Source organism: Mesitornis unicolor, unplaced genomic scaffold, assembly GCF_000695765.1.
Source record: "Mesitornis unicolor isolate BGI_N332 unplaced genomic scaffold, ASM69576v1 scaffold6147, whole genome shotgun sequence".
Taxonomy (NCBI): domain Eukaryota; kingdom Metazoa; phylum Chordata; class Aves; order Mesitornithiformes; family Mesitornithidae; genus Mesitornis; species Mesitornis unicolor.
In genome coordinates this window covers 20,123-36,214 of record NW_010197001.1, presented here as the reverse complement: position 1 = coordinate 36,214, position 16,092 = coordinate 20,123, and the positions used below count along the sequence as shown (strand labels likewise).

The 16,092-nt window shown below is 37.3% G+C and overlaps 1 protein-coding gene across 1 annotated transcript in view; it reads left to right on the top strand.

Annotated features, from left to right (window-relative positions):
- Positions 1 to 1,021: 1,021 nt before the first annotated feature.
- WDR11 (WD repeat domain 11) overlaps positions 1,022 to 16,092 on the top strand; it is a gene marked incomplete at both ends in the record, with an annotated part of 34,668 nt that continues 19,597 nt past the window's right edge. Inside the window, 9 exons of the mRNA XM_010188658.1 lie at positions 1,022 to 1,133; positions 5,524 to 5,677; positions 8,677 to 8,850; positions 9,925 to 10,111; positions 12,035 to 12,200; positions 12,662 to 12,776; positions 13,250 to 13,445; positions 15,338 to 15,441; positions 16,042 to 16,092. The exon at positions 16,042 to 16,092 is cut by the window's right edge and continues 126 nt beyond it. Coding sequence (XP_010186960.1) covers positions 1,022 to 1,133; positions 5,524 to 5,677; positions 8,677 to 8,850; positions 9,925 to 10,111; positions 12,035 to 12,200; positions 12,662 to 12,776; positions 13,250 to 13,445; positions 15,338 to 15,441; positions 16,042 to 16,092 — 1,259 coding nt within the window. The remainder of the gene's footprint in view (positions 1,134 to 5,523; positions 5,678 to 8,676; positions 8,851 to 9,924; positions 10,112 to 12,034; positions 12,201 to 12,661; positions 12,777 to 13,249; positions 13,446 to 15,337; positions 15,442 to 16,041) is intronic.

The window sequence follows — 16,092 nt, the reverse complement described above, 5'->3', positions numbered from 1 at the left end:
GGCCGGGCTCCGGGCGGGCGGGGGCGGTCTGCCGGGTTCGGGGAGGGCAGAGGGGTGGCTGAATTGTCCTGGGCCTCTCCCCCTGGCCGCCCCCCGGCTCCTTCCCCTCAGCCGCGGGTTGGGCTTCGCTCCCAACCCCGGCGGAGTTACTGCTGTCCAGCTCTCAAGCGAAAACAAAGCCACGGCCGTGGGTGAGCGGGGGCCAGTCCCTTCTGGCAACGGGCAAAGGTCCTGGTGCAAGGAACAGAGCAGCTCGTTCTGGATGATCTTTATGTTATTTTTGCGACTTGATGTGCAAAACCAGTACCTATATTGTATTTATTGTTCTGAACAATGAGTTCACCCACCTGTGCTGTAAAGCATTACCCTAATACTGCTGAATCTTAGGGAGAGAAAATGAATGAGCTGAACCAAGTCATTTTTTTAAATTGTGGCCTTTAGGTTTGTCAGGTTGCAAAGCAGTGAACACTGAAGTTCTCTGAAGTTTTTAGGTTGAAACTGTTTTTCTTCTTTGACTGTTCTCACTTGCTCGGTGTTCACCATAGCTTTATAATATATCAGTGACCACAAAAAAACCTCTCCTGAAGTCAGAGAGGCCTCAGCAGATTTTCACTGTTGCTGTAATCATGGTTCACATGCTCTCTTTTTGTCTCTCAAATAAAAAAGGAAAAAAAGGGATGCAATTAATTACATCATGGCAAATATATTGCTTAGCTGCGGGTGTATATATAAAATTTGGGAATGCTCTTCATGGATTCCTATGTGATGTCTTAAATTTACAGAAGAAGATTTTTATAGATGGACACAAAGAGGTGCTTTGTGGTGGCTTAGGCGGCAAAAAGGTCCAGCAGACAGTGCAGCAGTGACGTTTTATAACGCTTTTAGTTGTATGTTATTTAATAATTTTTACTGTTTGATGTTTAGTAGCATGCATTCAGCTTTCAAAACAAAAGCCTTATTCTTGATGTGAAGTGCTTTTTGGTTTTTTTTGCATGTTTGATGGTGATTTATGCTTTCCTAGGGGCTGGCAAGGTTTGATTGCATATGGATGTCATTCGCTTGTGCTGATAGTTGATGCCAATACTGCACAGACTTTACAGGTTTTGGAAAGACACAAAGCTAGTGTTGTCAAGGTGAGACATACATGTTTTAAGGTATATATTCATTCTGGTGCATATATTTTTCAAGGTCAAGGTAAATACTTGATTGTGCTATGAACTATTGTACCTGTTGTAAAATGCCTGTATTTTAGAGGATCTCTTTTACAGTTAAATCAAACTTTACATGCTGAAATTTGAGCTGAGGTTGTTGATATGCCTTTAGAGAAGATGTAGAATATATAGAAGGCATAGAAGACATAGAAACATTTGGTAGTGTTACAGAACACAGTAAAGTGTTTCTAAGAAAGCTCTTAACATGATAGACTTTCAAAAGAACATTACAAAATATCAAATGAATCTCTTTGTTGATGCCCTTGCTGATCTTTTGTGTTATGGAGGTAACCACTGCACCATTTCACTAGAAAGTTACTTTTAAGTTTTTACTTCTGTTCTTACCTATAGAAAAGGAACAATAGCAGACAAAAGTGAACATTTATCTTAGTGATAAAATACGGCTAAAATTTAAGCTTAAGTGTATGGTACCTGTACTTCCCTTGGAAGGTCCTTGACTTGAAATTGTAGAGTTCAGCTTTGGGTCAAGTGTGGAACGGGATGTATTTCTTTGATACATCATTTCTTTGACTGGAGAATGACAGATCCAGTCAGGATTTAGAGGAATGTTTGGCTGGCAGGTGTAATGTTTGATAGTCCTTAGCCCAAATGCTCTATTAGAAGGCAGTCAGCAATTTATGAAGAAAAATAGATTTTTAGATAGGGGGATTTTGATGCTTTTTATAGTAAAATAAAGTTTGAAAGTGCCAGCTGGAAATTGCACACTATTTTCCCCATGTATAATTTTCTTTAAATAGACCACCTTCATATAGACACACTAATGCTATATCAGATATGGCCACTCTGGTATTTAAAAATTAAACACAATTATTTTGTCTTTGGGTTTGATAATTACTGGCTTCAGAGCCATCATGTTTTGATGAGGTCTTCCTGCATGCTAAAGAGCTTCACTTTTTGGTGAATGGTTTTGAAATTTCCCTATATTAAGTAGTTACACCGATGGTGGTGCTGATGTATCTTTGTATACTATGATGTATTTATGTGTTACAGAGTCTAATTAAATGAAACTTTTTTACAAAAATAAACAATCTTCAAATCCTGGGTGAAAATATTGGGTAGAGCGAAACTGATACAGTTCCATATAAGATCTTGGCCAAGAGCCATACAGGTAGTGACTTTGTAGCTCTTAAAAATGTTTGTAAAGTTTAGGAACTGGTTTTGCTTGATTAGAGAAGATTTTGAAACTGGCAAAAAAGGCAGGTTTGGGTTAGGTTTCAAAATAGGTACTTTATGTCGTATTTTGAGATTTTTTTCCTTTGGCACGTTTAAAAATAATGCTAACATGTCACAAAGGACCCAAAAGTGAGTTCTTCCAGCACGTTTGTGTACTTGCCCAAATCTTTCACTGAATTTTGATTGTCAGGATTGCCCAAACGTTGCTGTCAGCTTAGAGCTTGTGCTGCTGATATGAATTATCTCTCTGGTGAGAAACGTGAAGCAGCTTAACATGACTCTAAGGAAGGAGAGGTTATTTCTTGGTTATTTCAGAGCAAAGGTGTGTACATGGCAGCAACCACAGAGTAAGTGGCACTCTGTGAATCAATGCCAGCTTGTTTGGGTAAGTGTACCCTTAGCCTCAGTTGTCTTCAGGCTACCCTTTAAAAACAAGTCAATTCCCATGTCCATAATTGTGTAAAAAATAGAAAATATAAGTGGTACAGAGGTAGCAGCTATAATGATGACTCTGCTTAGAAATTTCCACTTAGCTTAGATGATAAGTTGTTGCAAAATTAGTTTTTGATCCACGTAGTGATAGCGTTTTAATGTGCTTCAGTTACATTCATTAGCTTGGAGAGGTGATGTTATTTCCATAGGAAGCCAAATGCTGAAATCCAAATAGTTTTTATATAATTTATAAGATAATTTTTCAAAACCGCTATCTGGTGCTTTATTAACAGAAGTAGGTTGTAGGAAAATGACTAATTTATGAGTAGGAAGAATGAAGAGAAGTTCTGCTTTAAGAAGTAGACATAATATGGGAAAATATTGTGAGGCCATGATCGTTGCCGATACCTTTATGTGCATTTGTAAGAAGTTTTCTTCAGTTCCTAAGTGGCTTTTTTGTTTGTAAATGCTAAGAGTGTAAATAAGCTGGAGGGGATCTGTAAGAAGTCTGCTCTGTATGTCTGACTTAAACTCTTTGTAGTAGAGGTTCCCACCAGCAAACTCAGTCTACAGGGGAGCTTCTCCCCTAAAGCCCATGCTTCAGGTTTGAACATTTTCAAAACACAGCACTATCTGCAATTAAAAAAGCAAAGAGAAATGCAATTGTTTCATAATCCTTCGGCAGTCTGTTTAACTATTTTGCTTTAAATGCCTACTGGCCTTTGGCTGTCATAACTGTGATGATGGTAATGGTTTCACTGAACATTGATCCATACAGGCTGTCCATACAGGCTGTTCATGTGGTGTTCGTGGGAGACTGATAGCTTTGTATGCAGTGGATTATACCTGATTTTTTGTTCTGTACCTTTACAAAGAGCACTTGAAAGAGTATTTTTATGAAAGGACATGTAATTGCAGGGGCAATTTTTTGATCCATCAAAAAAATGGAAGGATTAACTTAAACATTTGTGCCTGTGCTGATATGTTAATGAACAGTGCCAGTAAGGTTCTTTGAATCAGGTGAGACAGATTGTGAAAATTAAAAAAAAAACAAACTTTGCCTCTAGTTCCTGTTTCTGACCAATGCTGCAGTATTTTGAAGTTGGGATAGAGAGGCAGTGACCAATACAGTAGTGAAATAATTTATTTTAGCAGGGATTGGGTCATGCATGGGGACCTTGTTGGAGCAGTGCGACTACAATGGTGTGAGATTGCCACATCAGCTCTGGTTGAGACTGATCACATTATGGTCTCCTTTTTGTTGTTTGTAACTTGGTGGCAGCTCCTCCCTTGGGAAATGATGTTTTCCAGACTTGGAATTTGCTTCAAAGTAATATATATTTAACTGAGGAAGAAACAGCTCTGCAGGTTTCTGTAATTACTTTTATTAATAGCCACATAGCTGTGTGCAGGTATCCTGTGGGTAATTTTTTTTTGAGCAGCAGGGAAGCAGGAATTGCAACACTGAAATGTACAGATAGAGGAGACTCTCCCAAGAATTCTGTGTCGTTCTGGTAGAAACACACTTTGGGTTTATAGCTAGAACTTTTTGAAGATTGATTGCTGTGTGGGTGTGATGTTTGTTTAGCTTATTCAGCTATGCTTTCGAGATACATCCTGGTCACACCTCTGAGAAGGGTAGCACAAAGGTGGCAGCAGGGCCCTGAGTGCTGTTACAAATCTAATTCATGTTGCAAAGTTAGTGGTGCTGAATGATAATTCTGCTACTGTTTTTTTAATGTCTTGCTTTCAGTATCTGCAAAAAATCGTGTGTCTGGCCTCACCTTTTCTCTGTCAGGTACTGTGACAGGACACTGCTAGGTAGCCACAGCATCATTTTTGTAGTTGGTAAATTCCCATTAGCTTAGCATTGGGGTTTATTTATTCTGTTAGTGTCTTCAGTCTTAGGGGCAGAAGTTCACCTTTAAAGCAGATAGCAAAACAAGTCCATACTGAATAGGTCAGGAAGGAATCAGTGTTATCTCTTTGTAATATCCAGAGACTTGCAGACAGAATGTTTCAAGTTTCAGGACAGACGGTTTTCCAACTTGCAGGTGTTGCCAACTTGCAAGCCTGTGTAGCTTGAAATGCAAACCAGAAGGTGGTATGTGGAAATCAGTGGCGGTGACATGCTGAAAAGGTCAAAAAAGATGGTAAAGGTCAGCAGTAGCTTGGCACGGGACAACATATAGATGAAAGACTAACTTTCCTTCCTCCCCAACACCACAATAGACTTATATTTAACAGATTAGGAAAATGACGTGTTTTAGGGTGTATAAAAAAGTTGGATGGTAGATTTTCAACTTTCACTTGTTTGGAAATCAGTGGTTATAGATTTGTAGATGCACACAGAACCTTAAGCATCGCCACTTAGTTTCTTCTAAATATTTGAGTAAAATATTTGTGTACTTAGTATATATTTATGGATGGTTGTTGTTACCTTCAGGAACAAGGATTGCTGATTTATGTAATTTGAAAACATTCAGCCATGTGGTCATGTAGCACAGTTGTAACATATCTTAAATTTCCATAACTTATGGTAGCTTAAATGTATGGTTACACATTAATGTTAACTATAGCTATGCTTTTTGGTTGAGTTATTTATTACTTGTTTATCCATCCAAAAAATACAAAGTATGGTGTCTTATGTTTGCCTCCTTTGACCAATTTTCATCTGTATCTTCAGGTTAAGTGGGCCAAAGAAAATTACCATCACAATATTGGCTCACCATATTCTTTACGTTTGGCTTCTGCTGATGCTACAGGAAAAATAATTGTATGGGATGTGGCAACAGGAACAGCTCGTTGTGAGATACAGGAACATGCAAAACCAATTCAAGGTAATGATAGTGCATGATGTTTGCATGGAAGTTACTTTATGGAGCACCATTACAAATCCATCGCCTAGGTTTTGCAAACTAATACTCAGTTCTGCCATTGAATTTTTCTGTTGGGATTGGTAACCTTTTCTGTGTTTGTCTACTCGTTTTCTGTGTAAGCGTAAAACTTAATGTCTCCCATAGGGACACTGAGCGATTGAATTAATTATGGTAATATTTTTCAAGATCTTCTGACAAAGAGTTACAATCTATTTCTATTAATATAATTGATTACAATAATAATATTTACAGTGTCAAATAAATTTTCCTGCTTTTCAATTGGTGATGTAGTGCAGTCTGCATTGCACCTGAACGTTAATGCCATCTGTAGTGGTGTAGTACTTAAATAGTATTACATTGCTCTAAATTAAGAGGTTTTATTATGCACATGTACTTCGATAATTATTTAGATATTTTATTATATAGTTACTTATGATCAAATATAGTAGTGTGATAACATGCATTTGCAATATAACCAGAGAGAAGATTTTTTGAGCATTTATGCAGTTGTCTAATTCATAGGAGCAGGGAGGCTTTTCTGTGCATGGCAATATTAAAATGTGAAAAGTGACTGTAAATTGTAGTGTAGGAGGCAGTTGTAAACAAGGTAGGTTCCACATATAGTTGGAGTTAGTAGTATGAAGTCTTGAAACCAAGTATGGCACACTTGAATTAGGTTTCTAGTGTAACTAAGTAGACATAAATGGCAAGGATTAACACAGGAGGAAATTTTGAGAAGGTACAAGTAGCTGGTTTTGGCTTTCTTTATCTTGTTGATCTCATTCAGGGATTTCACAAGTCTCTAGGGAAGTAAATAAAAACAAAAGCAAAAAACAACCAACCAAAGAAAACCCCATCAGAAAACCCAAACAAACTTGGAGAAGGGCTATGCATTTATGATGCTCTAAGCTATTGAAGGTTTATGTTTGCTTGTGCTAGAGGCAGATATGTCTAGAAAGCTGCCATAGAGGTATGTGGTATCTTGATCCATCTGATGAAGGATAGAAAATGGTAAATGTAGCCACTGGGCAGGTGTAACACAATTAAGAGAATATATTGGAAAGGAATAATTTAAGTTTTTTTCCTTGCTTCTTTTTGTGCTCATCTGTTAGTAGATGTCATCCATCAGATGCTCTCTGCATTAGTCAGTATCTTACACTTCAGTGAAAAAGTTAAGGTAGCGGTTCGAACTCAGAAGAGGGAATCAAAAGATCTGAACAGTGTTATACTTTGTTTTTATAAATCCTGTGAAAGTAGGTACAGTATTGGTTCTATAAGTCTGCTAGTGGGACACTGAAAATTTATTCTGTTGACTGCAGTTAATTTTGTTAGGTTTTTTTCTTTTTTTTGGTGTGTGCTGTTTACTCCTGACACCAATTCACCAAATGCTTGGTGGGGTTTTGACCATGCCATTTGTAGATTTCCCCAAGTTTTCAGACTCAGTGAAGGCTTTCCAATCTGCTAGGTGAGGAAAAAAGTTACTAAGCAACAGAATTAAAATTCTGCCCTTTCCTCAGTCCCTGGTTTGGTTCAGCAATAACCTCTAACAAAAGAAGCTGCTTTTTCTCTCCTTCTGTTTCTGAGGCCTGTGGCTTTTTTTCACAAGCCTGTCGGTAGTGTTTCAAATACAGAGGTTGAGCACCAGAGTGATCTGCTGGTTCTCTGTGTGTTATCTGCTAGAGCTTTGTAGGATAACAGCTGGAGCCTCACTGTTTCAATGAGGAGAAAAGTGATGCTTCAGGGTAAGGCACTGTTCTTCATTTGAGCCAAACTCTGCATTCACCTGGGAAGAAGTTAACCATTTGTTAGCTTACAGTCTAACTGATTTGGACACATATGGCTGCATTTCTTTTACTCTGAACCCCAGTGAGAAGCACTTAGCAGCTCTGCAAAAGCTGAACTGATAGAACAGAAGAATGGCTGAGGAGGAAGTTCTTTTGACATCTTAATGTATATGGACATGCTGTAGAGAGGCTGTGACTTCATGAGCTCATGCAGTGAGCCCTAGGAGCTGGACTAGGGAGACTTCATCTATTGCCTACCTGACCCGTTCCAGCGTCTAAAGCCATGGAGCCTGTAGGTAGCTCCAACACAGCTCCTTTCCAGTAACTGAGGTGGCTCTCTGCTCTCACTGACTGCAAACAGTCTTTAATGGTTAATGATGCCCAGCTGTGATGATTGGCAGCCATAACCTCTTCAGCTTGACCCTAGCGTGAAGGTACTGCACTTGTATCTTGGTTGTGTTCCACTTAAATTTGAGAAGAAACTTCTTCTCAGTGAGGGTGACAGAGCACTGGCCCAGGCTGCCCAGAGAGGTTGTGGAGTCTCCTTCTCTGCAGACATTCAAAACCCGCCTGGACGCCTTCCTGTGTAACCTCATCTGGGTGTTCCTGCTCCGGCAGGGGGATTGGACTGGATGAGCTTTTGAGGTCCCTTCCAATCCCTAACATTCTGTGATTCTGTGTTTCTGTGTGTTACAGGCAGTTCAGTTTTACTCTTAAATTTAAGACAGTCTGTTAAAAAGTGGAGAAGACATTTGTTTCCAAGTTCAATACTAATACTGTCTCAAATATTAATTTTGGATGGTGTATAGTTCATGGTGTCATCCCAGATATTAACTGGGATGTTGTATGGTTCTTTCCATTTTGACCTGCAGTGGTTCTGTACAATCCAGTGTGTTGTTTCACGTAGGAATTCACTGGATGAAAAGATGTAACTTCAGAGTGAGGTGGGTTGTGTGCATGGGTGTGGACATCAGTGTATTGCTGCTTGCTAAAAACATAAATTCAGGCCAGGAAAGGAGCTTATATTTTACAACTGTGAAACAGAAATGTCTTGTTACTAACAAGTCACTAGTCATTGCTTTTAAGACGAGGTATTACAGGAGAAAAATAGTTTTAAAATAGAACAAACATTTTAAAAAAATTAATTTCACTGTTGTTCCTTCTTTCTTTTGACAGACATGCAGTGGTTGTGGAATCAAGATGCTTCTAGAGATTTACTGCTTGCTGTTCATCCACCTAACTATATTGTACTGTGGAATGCAGACACGGGCACCAAACTTTGGAAGAAAAGTTATGCTGAAAATATTCTGTCTTTTTCATTTGACCCCTTTGATCCATCGCACTTAGCTTGTAAGTTTGCATGTATACAACAGTGTGATGTGAATATGAGTGACCAGGAAAAATGTCAAGTTGAAGTGTTAATACTGAGATTAAAGTAATGAATTGGACAGAAATAATGTCATTAATCCCAAGAAGAAGTCTCAAAACAGAGACAGGAGAGTCTTTAGTCAATGTGGAATCTTGTAAAGTAAGTGTGAGGGGAGGGGAAAAATAGGCATGAGTAGAGAAGTTAGAGATCTGAAAATAAATGTTTAAGACTTCATAAAGAAGGTGGAAAGCAGGTAGGGAGCTGGAGAAAGCCAAGTACTATTAAAGCTCTATTAAACTGACATAAAAAGCTAGAAATGGATGGATGCTCAGGGAGAATCCAGTGAGATGAATAGACCGAGAATAAATGGTATTTTCAACAGAGAGGATTTTTTTTAAAGGAATAGAATGTGAGCATCAGTTTCAGAAGCAATTCAAATGTCGAGGGGGTTGTAGTGCAAGTTTTTTGACATTTTAGCAGAAAGTAACTAAGAAATAAGAGTCACCATTTTATTCTTTAATTTAGCTTGATCACTCTTGATCTATGAGACAGTGCAGTTTCCAGGCTTTGTGGTTGTCTCTTTTTTTTCCTTTCTTTCCCATACCATTCAACCTCAAAAAATAAACTTTTTTTTTGTGTAAACATGTAGTAAAATCTTAGCTACATCTTTACAGCTTAGCTGAATCTTTATGCTGCAACATAAAGAATGTGAGTTAATGATTCTCTGAGCCATGCTCTGCATGAAAACAGAAAAAGGTGATATAGCAAATGCAGGCAACTGTGCCTTCTATTTGCATTGTGAAGCTTAAAGAAAAAGAGTTGGTGAGAGAGAAATTTTGAGAAATTGAGTTTTGTGGTTATAATTAATTGTAATGGACCATCTGCAGTTCTTTCAGTAGAAGGTACCTGTTGTCTAGAATTATGAGGTTTCTACCTAATACAGTATTTTTAAAGCTATTAGCAGTTCTCCCCACTAAAATTTCATTAAAGTGGAACACCACAATCAAATTGCAGATTGTATTTTGCTCTAATGTAAATTGTTTTTCTTGGTACAGTGCTCACCAGTGAAGGAATCGTCTTCATCTCCGACTTTTCTCCTTCCAAAGCTCCTGCCAGCTCAGGGAAGAAAGTTTACATCTCCAGTCCCCACTCCAGTCCTTCTCACAAGCAGCTGGCTGCTGCTACCGGGGCCAAAAAGGCCCTTGATAGAGTAAAAATCTTAATCAGCAACGAAAAACCAAAGTAGGTTGCAAATATTTCTTCTCAGATAATGTTTTGTGTACCTGTATGTTTTATATATATAATTAAAGTCTCTAAGATAATTAGTTTTAAAAAAAGGAAATGCGTTGGAGTAGGCAGATGGTTGGATGGATATGAGGACATTAGGTAAGGATATAACGTTGACAGTCATTCATCCAGTTCTATCCATAAAAACAGGCGTATCATCCCAGCATGTTTTATGTAAGTTAATGACCTAATGTTCTCCTTTTGCTAACAGATTTTCATGCAGGTGTAAATTCAGAAACATCTTTCTTAGGGGGAAAAAGAAAGAGCATTAATGTAATTCATTTCAGTTGTGGAATGAGAAGGGATATAATAAATGAATCAAAATTCTTTAAGTAATGATACCTGAGAAGAGGTTTCATTCCAATATCGTGCATCATACTGCAGTAGGAGGCATTTTTAAAGTTAATAGTGTATAAGTAGAATTCAAATTTATACATATATGTCTATTTTTGACTGTTTAAAACAAAAGTTGCTGCAATTTGAGATTTTTTCTTTTTTTTTTAGAAATTCTCTAGACCATTTTCTTTTGTGTAGTATAATTCTTCTTTTTATAATTTCTGTTTGAATAATAAAAGTATTTCTCAAATGTCTAATGAATTTGAGAACAAACTAATCAGACTATATTATCAGTTAGCACTTGACACCATGATTTAGTGCAGATACAAAATTTATACTGTGTTTAATGAGATGTTTAAATTGCAAACTGGGGAGCAGACTTCATGATACTTTCTCTGGTAATCATGTAAGAAATTGTGATTTTTATATGAAGTTAAAGGACACGATCTTGTGATTTTGTGTTCTGTAATGCCTGATTTGTGTTGCATTGGACAGAATACCTGATTTGCAAGTACTGAGACAGTACATCTGCTGCTGCAGCCTTACGTGTGCTCTGTAATAACAGCACATCAGCAAAGATACCATTTTTCTACATTCTCCTGATTGCATTTTGTGTATGAATATTGCCAAGGGCATGATAGTTTTCTCTTTTTTCTCCCTTTTTTCTCATCCAGAACACCTGAAAAGAGTAGAATGGGAAAAGGGAAGAAAAAAATTGTAGCAGCGATGGGTTATCTGGTTTTATATTAATTTAGGGAAACTGTGAGGAAATAGGAGTGAGAGATTGTCAGTAATGTGACTGCAGACAAAAAGGGATTCATGCTCCTGAAGCAAGGAATGAGATGCAAGAAGATTATGAGGGTTTAGTGTGTGGTAGAATGACAATAAAACAAAACCCCTCCAAGGGATGATACATTAAATCAGTTCAAAAACCTTCGAAGCTGAGCACAGTATGAGGATGATTTTCTTCAGTGTGACTTTAAATACAGTTCATGGGATTGCGGGTACCTAATGAGCCTCTCTGCGTTGCAGCCAGTCTCCTGTTAACAGTCAACAAAATGATGAACATGCCTGCTCTTTGCTACTTTCTTGGAGTTTGAAGACTGATATTCTTGATAATGTAGTTCTGTTCATTTCAAAATAATGTAATATGCATAATAATATAAGAATTGGAGTAAGCAGTCTGTTTAAGGGTAATTTCCTTTGAATACCAGTAAATGTCATGGCAGCTAGCACTGTTCATAATTGAATTGCTTTTGTGTTTGAGATGTACAAGAATTACACTTCTTCCATTTGAATTGCGTATCATTTTAAAAATTACTCCGTAATCTTATTTAGACAGAAGTCAACAGTGTGTGCCTTTTAAGGGTCAGTGATGCTTTGCACTGTTGTAGCAATAAAATGGAAATCTGCAGTTCCTCAGTGATGAAAATGGGGAATACTTGAAAAAACGCAGCTGCAGAAAAATTTATACTGTTAAATTTATTTGGAACTTGAAGTAGTTGTGGATATTGATTAAAGTTTATATCTGCTGTTTTACAGTGCTGAATCTGTCACGCTCAATGACTGCCTTCAGTTGTCATATTTGCCTTCCAAAAGAAACTACATGCTGTTACTGTATCCCAGAGAAATTCTGATTCTTGACTTGGAAGTGAATCAGACAGTGGGTGTGATTGCAATTGAAAGAACAGGTGTGCCTTTCCTACAGGTAATGATAATTTGATTGGTTTCTAGCATTGCAATAGTTTATTAAGCTCACATGTAAGTTCATGACTTAGTGATGGATGTGTTTTGATTAGTTCTAGAGGATGAAAAGAAGTTTGCTCACCAGGGAGAAAAATGCCCTCTGAACAAGCATTGTTTAATTTTCTGCAGTCTGCAGCAAATCCGCTTCCTTTTGTGGTGTTACAGAAGTTACCAGTGTGGAAACAGTGCTGTGAAAAAGGACATTTCATTCTCTGGGGGTTCAGCTGTTGTAGAGAAGTTAATACTCTTTCTTTGAGCATCCGCGTTTGCCTAATTAGACAGTTCGAGTCCACGGCCTTACTGAAGCATCTTTTTTATCAGAAAAAAAAAATTGCATCAGAAATTGTATGTTCATTTACAAGTGTGCTTTGCAAAGGATAAAATTTTGCTGACCCAATATAATGTGGTTATCTCTTTACCTAGGTAATTCCTTGTTTTCAGCGTGATGGGTTGTTTTGCCTACATGAAAATGGTTGTATAACTTTGAGAGTTCGCAGATCTAGCTGCAGTATAACTGGAACTCCAAATGATGAGCCAGGTAAGTTTTGCATCAAAAATGTCCAGAATTGAACTTTGAGGCATTTTATTTAATACTTTAACACCTGTATTAACCATCACGCATCATACAGGATGGTGAATTACAGCCCTTTTAGTGTTTATCTTATAGATGAAGTTAAAACTTATGCTTCATTCTCCCCAAATAGTTCTTGATTTCCTGATACTTAGTGCAAAATAAGATACCAATATCCTGAAAATCCTTTTATCACTAAATAATATTTTAATTATGAGGTGACTTAACAGTCACATACACAAGAAAATTTTAGATAAAAGATGATTAGTTTGTTCTTTAAACTTGAAGAATAAACATTTTTCAGGCAAACACAAGGTTTTGGAAGTCATTTGGTCAATTGGAAAACTGATTTTAGAACTGCAAATTTCCTTCTGTTGATTGATCACCTCGTGTGTTTTCCTTTCTAATTGTTTGTCCTCTGTGGGATATTGATGTTGCAGATCCAGACCCAGTCCAGGAGCTGATTTACGATTTAAGAAGTCAGTGCGATGCAATCAGGGTCACAAAAACAGTTCGACCCTTCAGTATGGTGTGTTGCCCAGTGAATGAGAATTCTGCAGCTCTCATAGTCAGTGATGGCAGGGTAATGATCTGGGAATTAAAATCCAGCATTTCTGCCAGAAATGTGCGTAACAGGTAATGGGATTTACTTTTCTTATTAAAGCTTCCCTCTGTTACGTTTCCAAGTGGTGTGTAGTATTTAATTATATTCTATAAGCAACAGTGACATCCCTCTGTGTAAGGTAGCGTGACTTGTGTTGTACATGTGTATGAATGAGAGGATGAGGAACAAAATACATCATCCAAATAGATGAATTCCATTGCTTTGGGGAAGTGAAGGAATTGTATTTACTCTTCTTTCTTTAAAAACTAATTCCATTCTAAATGGTTGGAGTAATGGAACAAAGGATAGGAATGCAGGTTCACATTATTTTGGGAGAACATTTTCTTTTCCTTTGGCTTTCTTCAGACTGTGCAATTCTCTTCAGGAATGAATCCTTCACTTTGAGTCACATGAAAGGGCTGCAAAATGAGTCTGGAAAGAACTACATTTTTAGTAGGGGAAAAATTTTCTGCCAGATTTTTGTGAATTTGACACAGCAACATAAGGCTGCACAGCAGGTGGCTGGAATACAGTGGTATAAACAATGTTTTTATATACAAAGCCTTTAGAGTTTTAGATTTTAAGCAGTCTCTAAAAATACTGTATGAAGCAGTATAGTTCTTTAAATATTCAGTGTATTAAGGGCATTCTGTTTCAATAGACCTTTTGAAGACTATTGAATAAAATAACTTACTGCCATAAAAGAAAAATAGAATTCATGTTACACTTCTAAATGCCAGATTTTCAACATAGGTCCTTTTATTGCTCATCAGTGATTTAGCTTTTTTTTTTTTCTTGGTGTTACAAAAAATGATGGATTCTTTGTGATGCATACCCAAGAGAGCTGTTTCGGATCTATATCTTGCTGGGTTTTACTTCTTGGATTCTTAGGCTCATTTCTAAAATACTGATATTTATCATGATAATATAACCAGGAAAAATGTAATGATAATATAAGAGCCACTGAGCCTAGAGGATTCTGGATATGGTCGGACTGTCCTGAAAAGTAAAGCGTATTTCTGGTTGGCACAGAGCCTTCAATGGATTTTGAAGGAGTCTTCCTCCATTAGCTCTTAATCTTGCTGGATTTGATGGTCTTAATTAAAACGTGAACTGAAAGTCCATTCAAGGGGGATTTTAAAGGAAAAAAAAAAAGGCTTTATACTTGCCTGAAATGGCATTTTTGGCTACAGCTGGGTGCAGTCAGTAGTTTTTGGTCTTTGCTTGTGGCATGGACCTGTCTTCAGCCCAGAAAGATCTGATGGCCAAGGCTGCAAGGGCTGTTGTAGCCCCTTTTAGATGGAGGTTGTGCTGGAACACAGTCATAGGGTAAAATAGGACACAAAACCCCGATGCGTAGATGTCTCACAAGACTGTAACCATAGGCAACACTGTAGGTTTCTGTTGTGGCTTTGTACATGCAGAGGAAATCATGTTTCTTATGTTTAAGTCAAAGGCATTGCTTCAGTTACGGGTTTTGTCATCTGGAACCTATATAAGAAGTTTATATAGGTTAATAAACACCATTTCCCAAGTTTGGGAATCTGTTCTCAAATGTTGAAGTGTTTATGATTGTTCTTTAGCTGTTTTCATTAACATAGCTCTAAACATTAATACGCAATATGTTTAAAAGCTTAGGTACTCTTCAGAGCAAGGGATAAATCTGTCTGTTCTTTCTGTTATATACAAATATCTTTGTGTGGAAGATGAAGATTATTTTAAATTTTGTACACTTTTTGTATGTATTTACTCCTGGTAGAGTTGTTCATGGAAGCTGATGTTGGGAATAACGTTCTCAAAATAATCTGCAAGTAATAAATTGTAAGAATACTGAAAGAACGACCTGGGGGGAAAACAAAAGCGAGGACCTAAGTCAACAGATGATCCAGTTTGCATTAGGAACTTGCTTTCATTTCTCTTGCAGCAGTTCAAGTGCATCACCTTTGTATTCTCCAGTCTCCTTCTGTGGAATTCCTGTAGGAGCTTTCCAAAATAAACTTCCAGACCTCTCGTTAGACAACATGATTGGTAAGAATCTAATCTTTCACTTTCACTAATATTACTGCTACTCATTGCCAGGATTTTTGAGTCATTGTACATCTGAGCTTACACGAGGACTGCCTATGTTAGAATTATTTTCTATACAATTTAAATAGTAATTCTGAAAGAAAAGAATTCCTGTTTGCTAAAGAAACAGTCAGATTAATATTTTGGGGACTTTTATATTGAGGGCCAATGTTCAGAGTTTATTGTCTCTGCAATTTAAAATTGAATTTGGACAAAACTCCTTCATTTTTTAAAAGTGATCTTAAACAGATGAAGGCAATTTATACTACCCTTAATTCTGGAAGAAGGCTGAAATAGTTGCACTTGCTGTTTTGGGGGTTGGTCTTGTTTGTCCCCCTTCTTAGGCAAGAAAGCTGGTATTGGAGAAATTACCAGAAGAGCAGCCTTCTAAGAAGTTTTATCATACAGAATTTTTTTTAGGAATGCATCTTTAAATAAGCATTGCTAATACATATGTTAATTTATTTGTGATTTTTATTTTATAAACTCCTGTGTCTGATAATTTTCCATAACATCTCAGATTAAAATTTAATACTAACATGAGCTTTAATTTTTAAGCAGGGCAAGGCACAGTTGCTGGAGAAGAACAGTTAAAAAGTTCTTTTCTGCAAG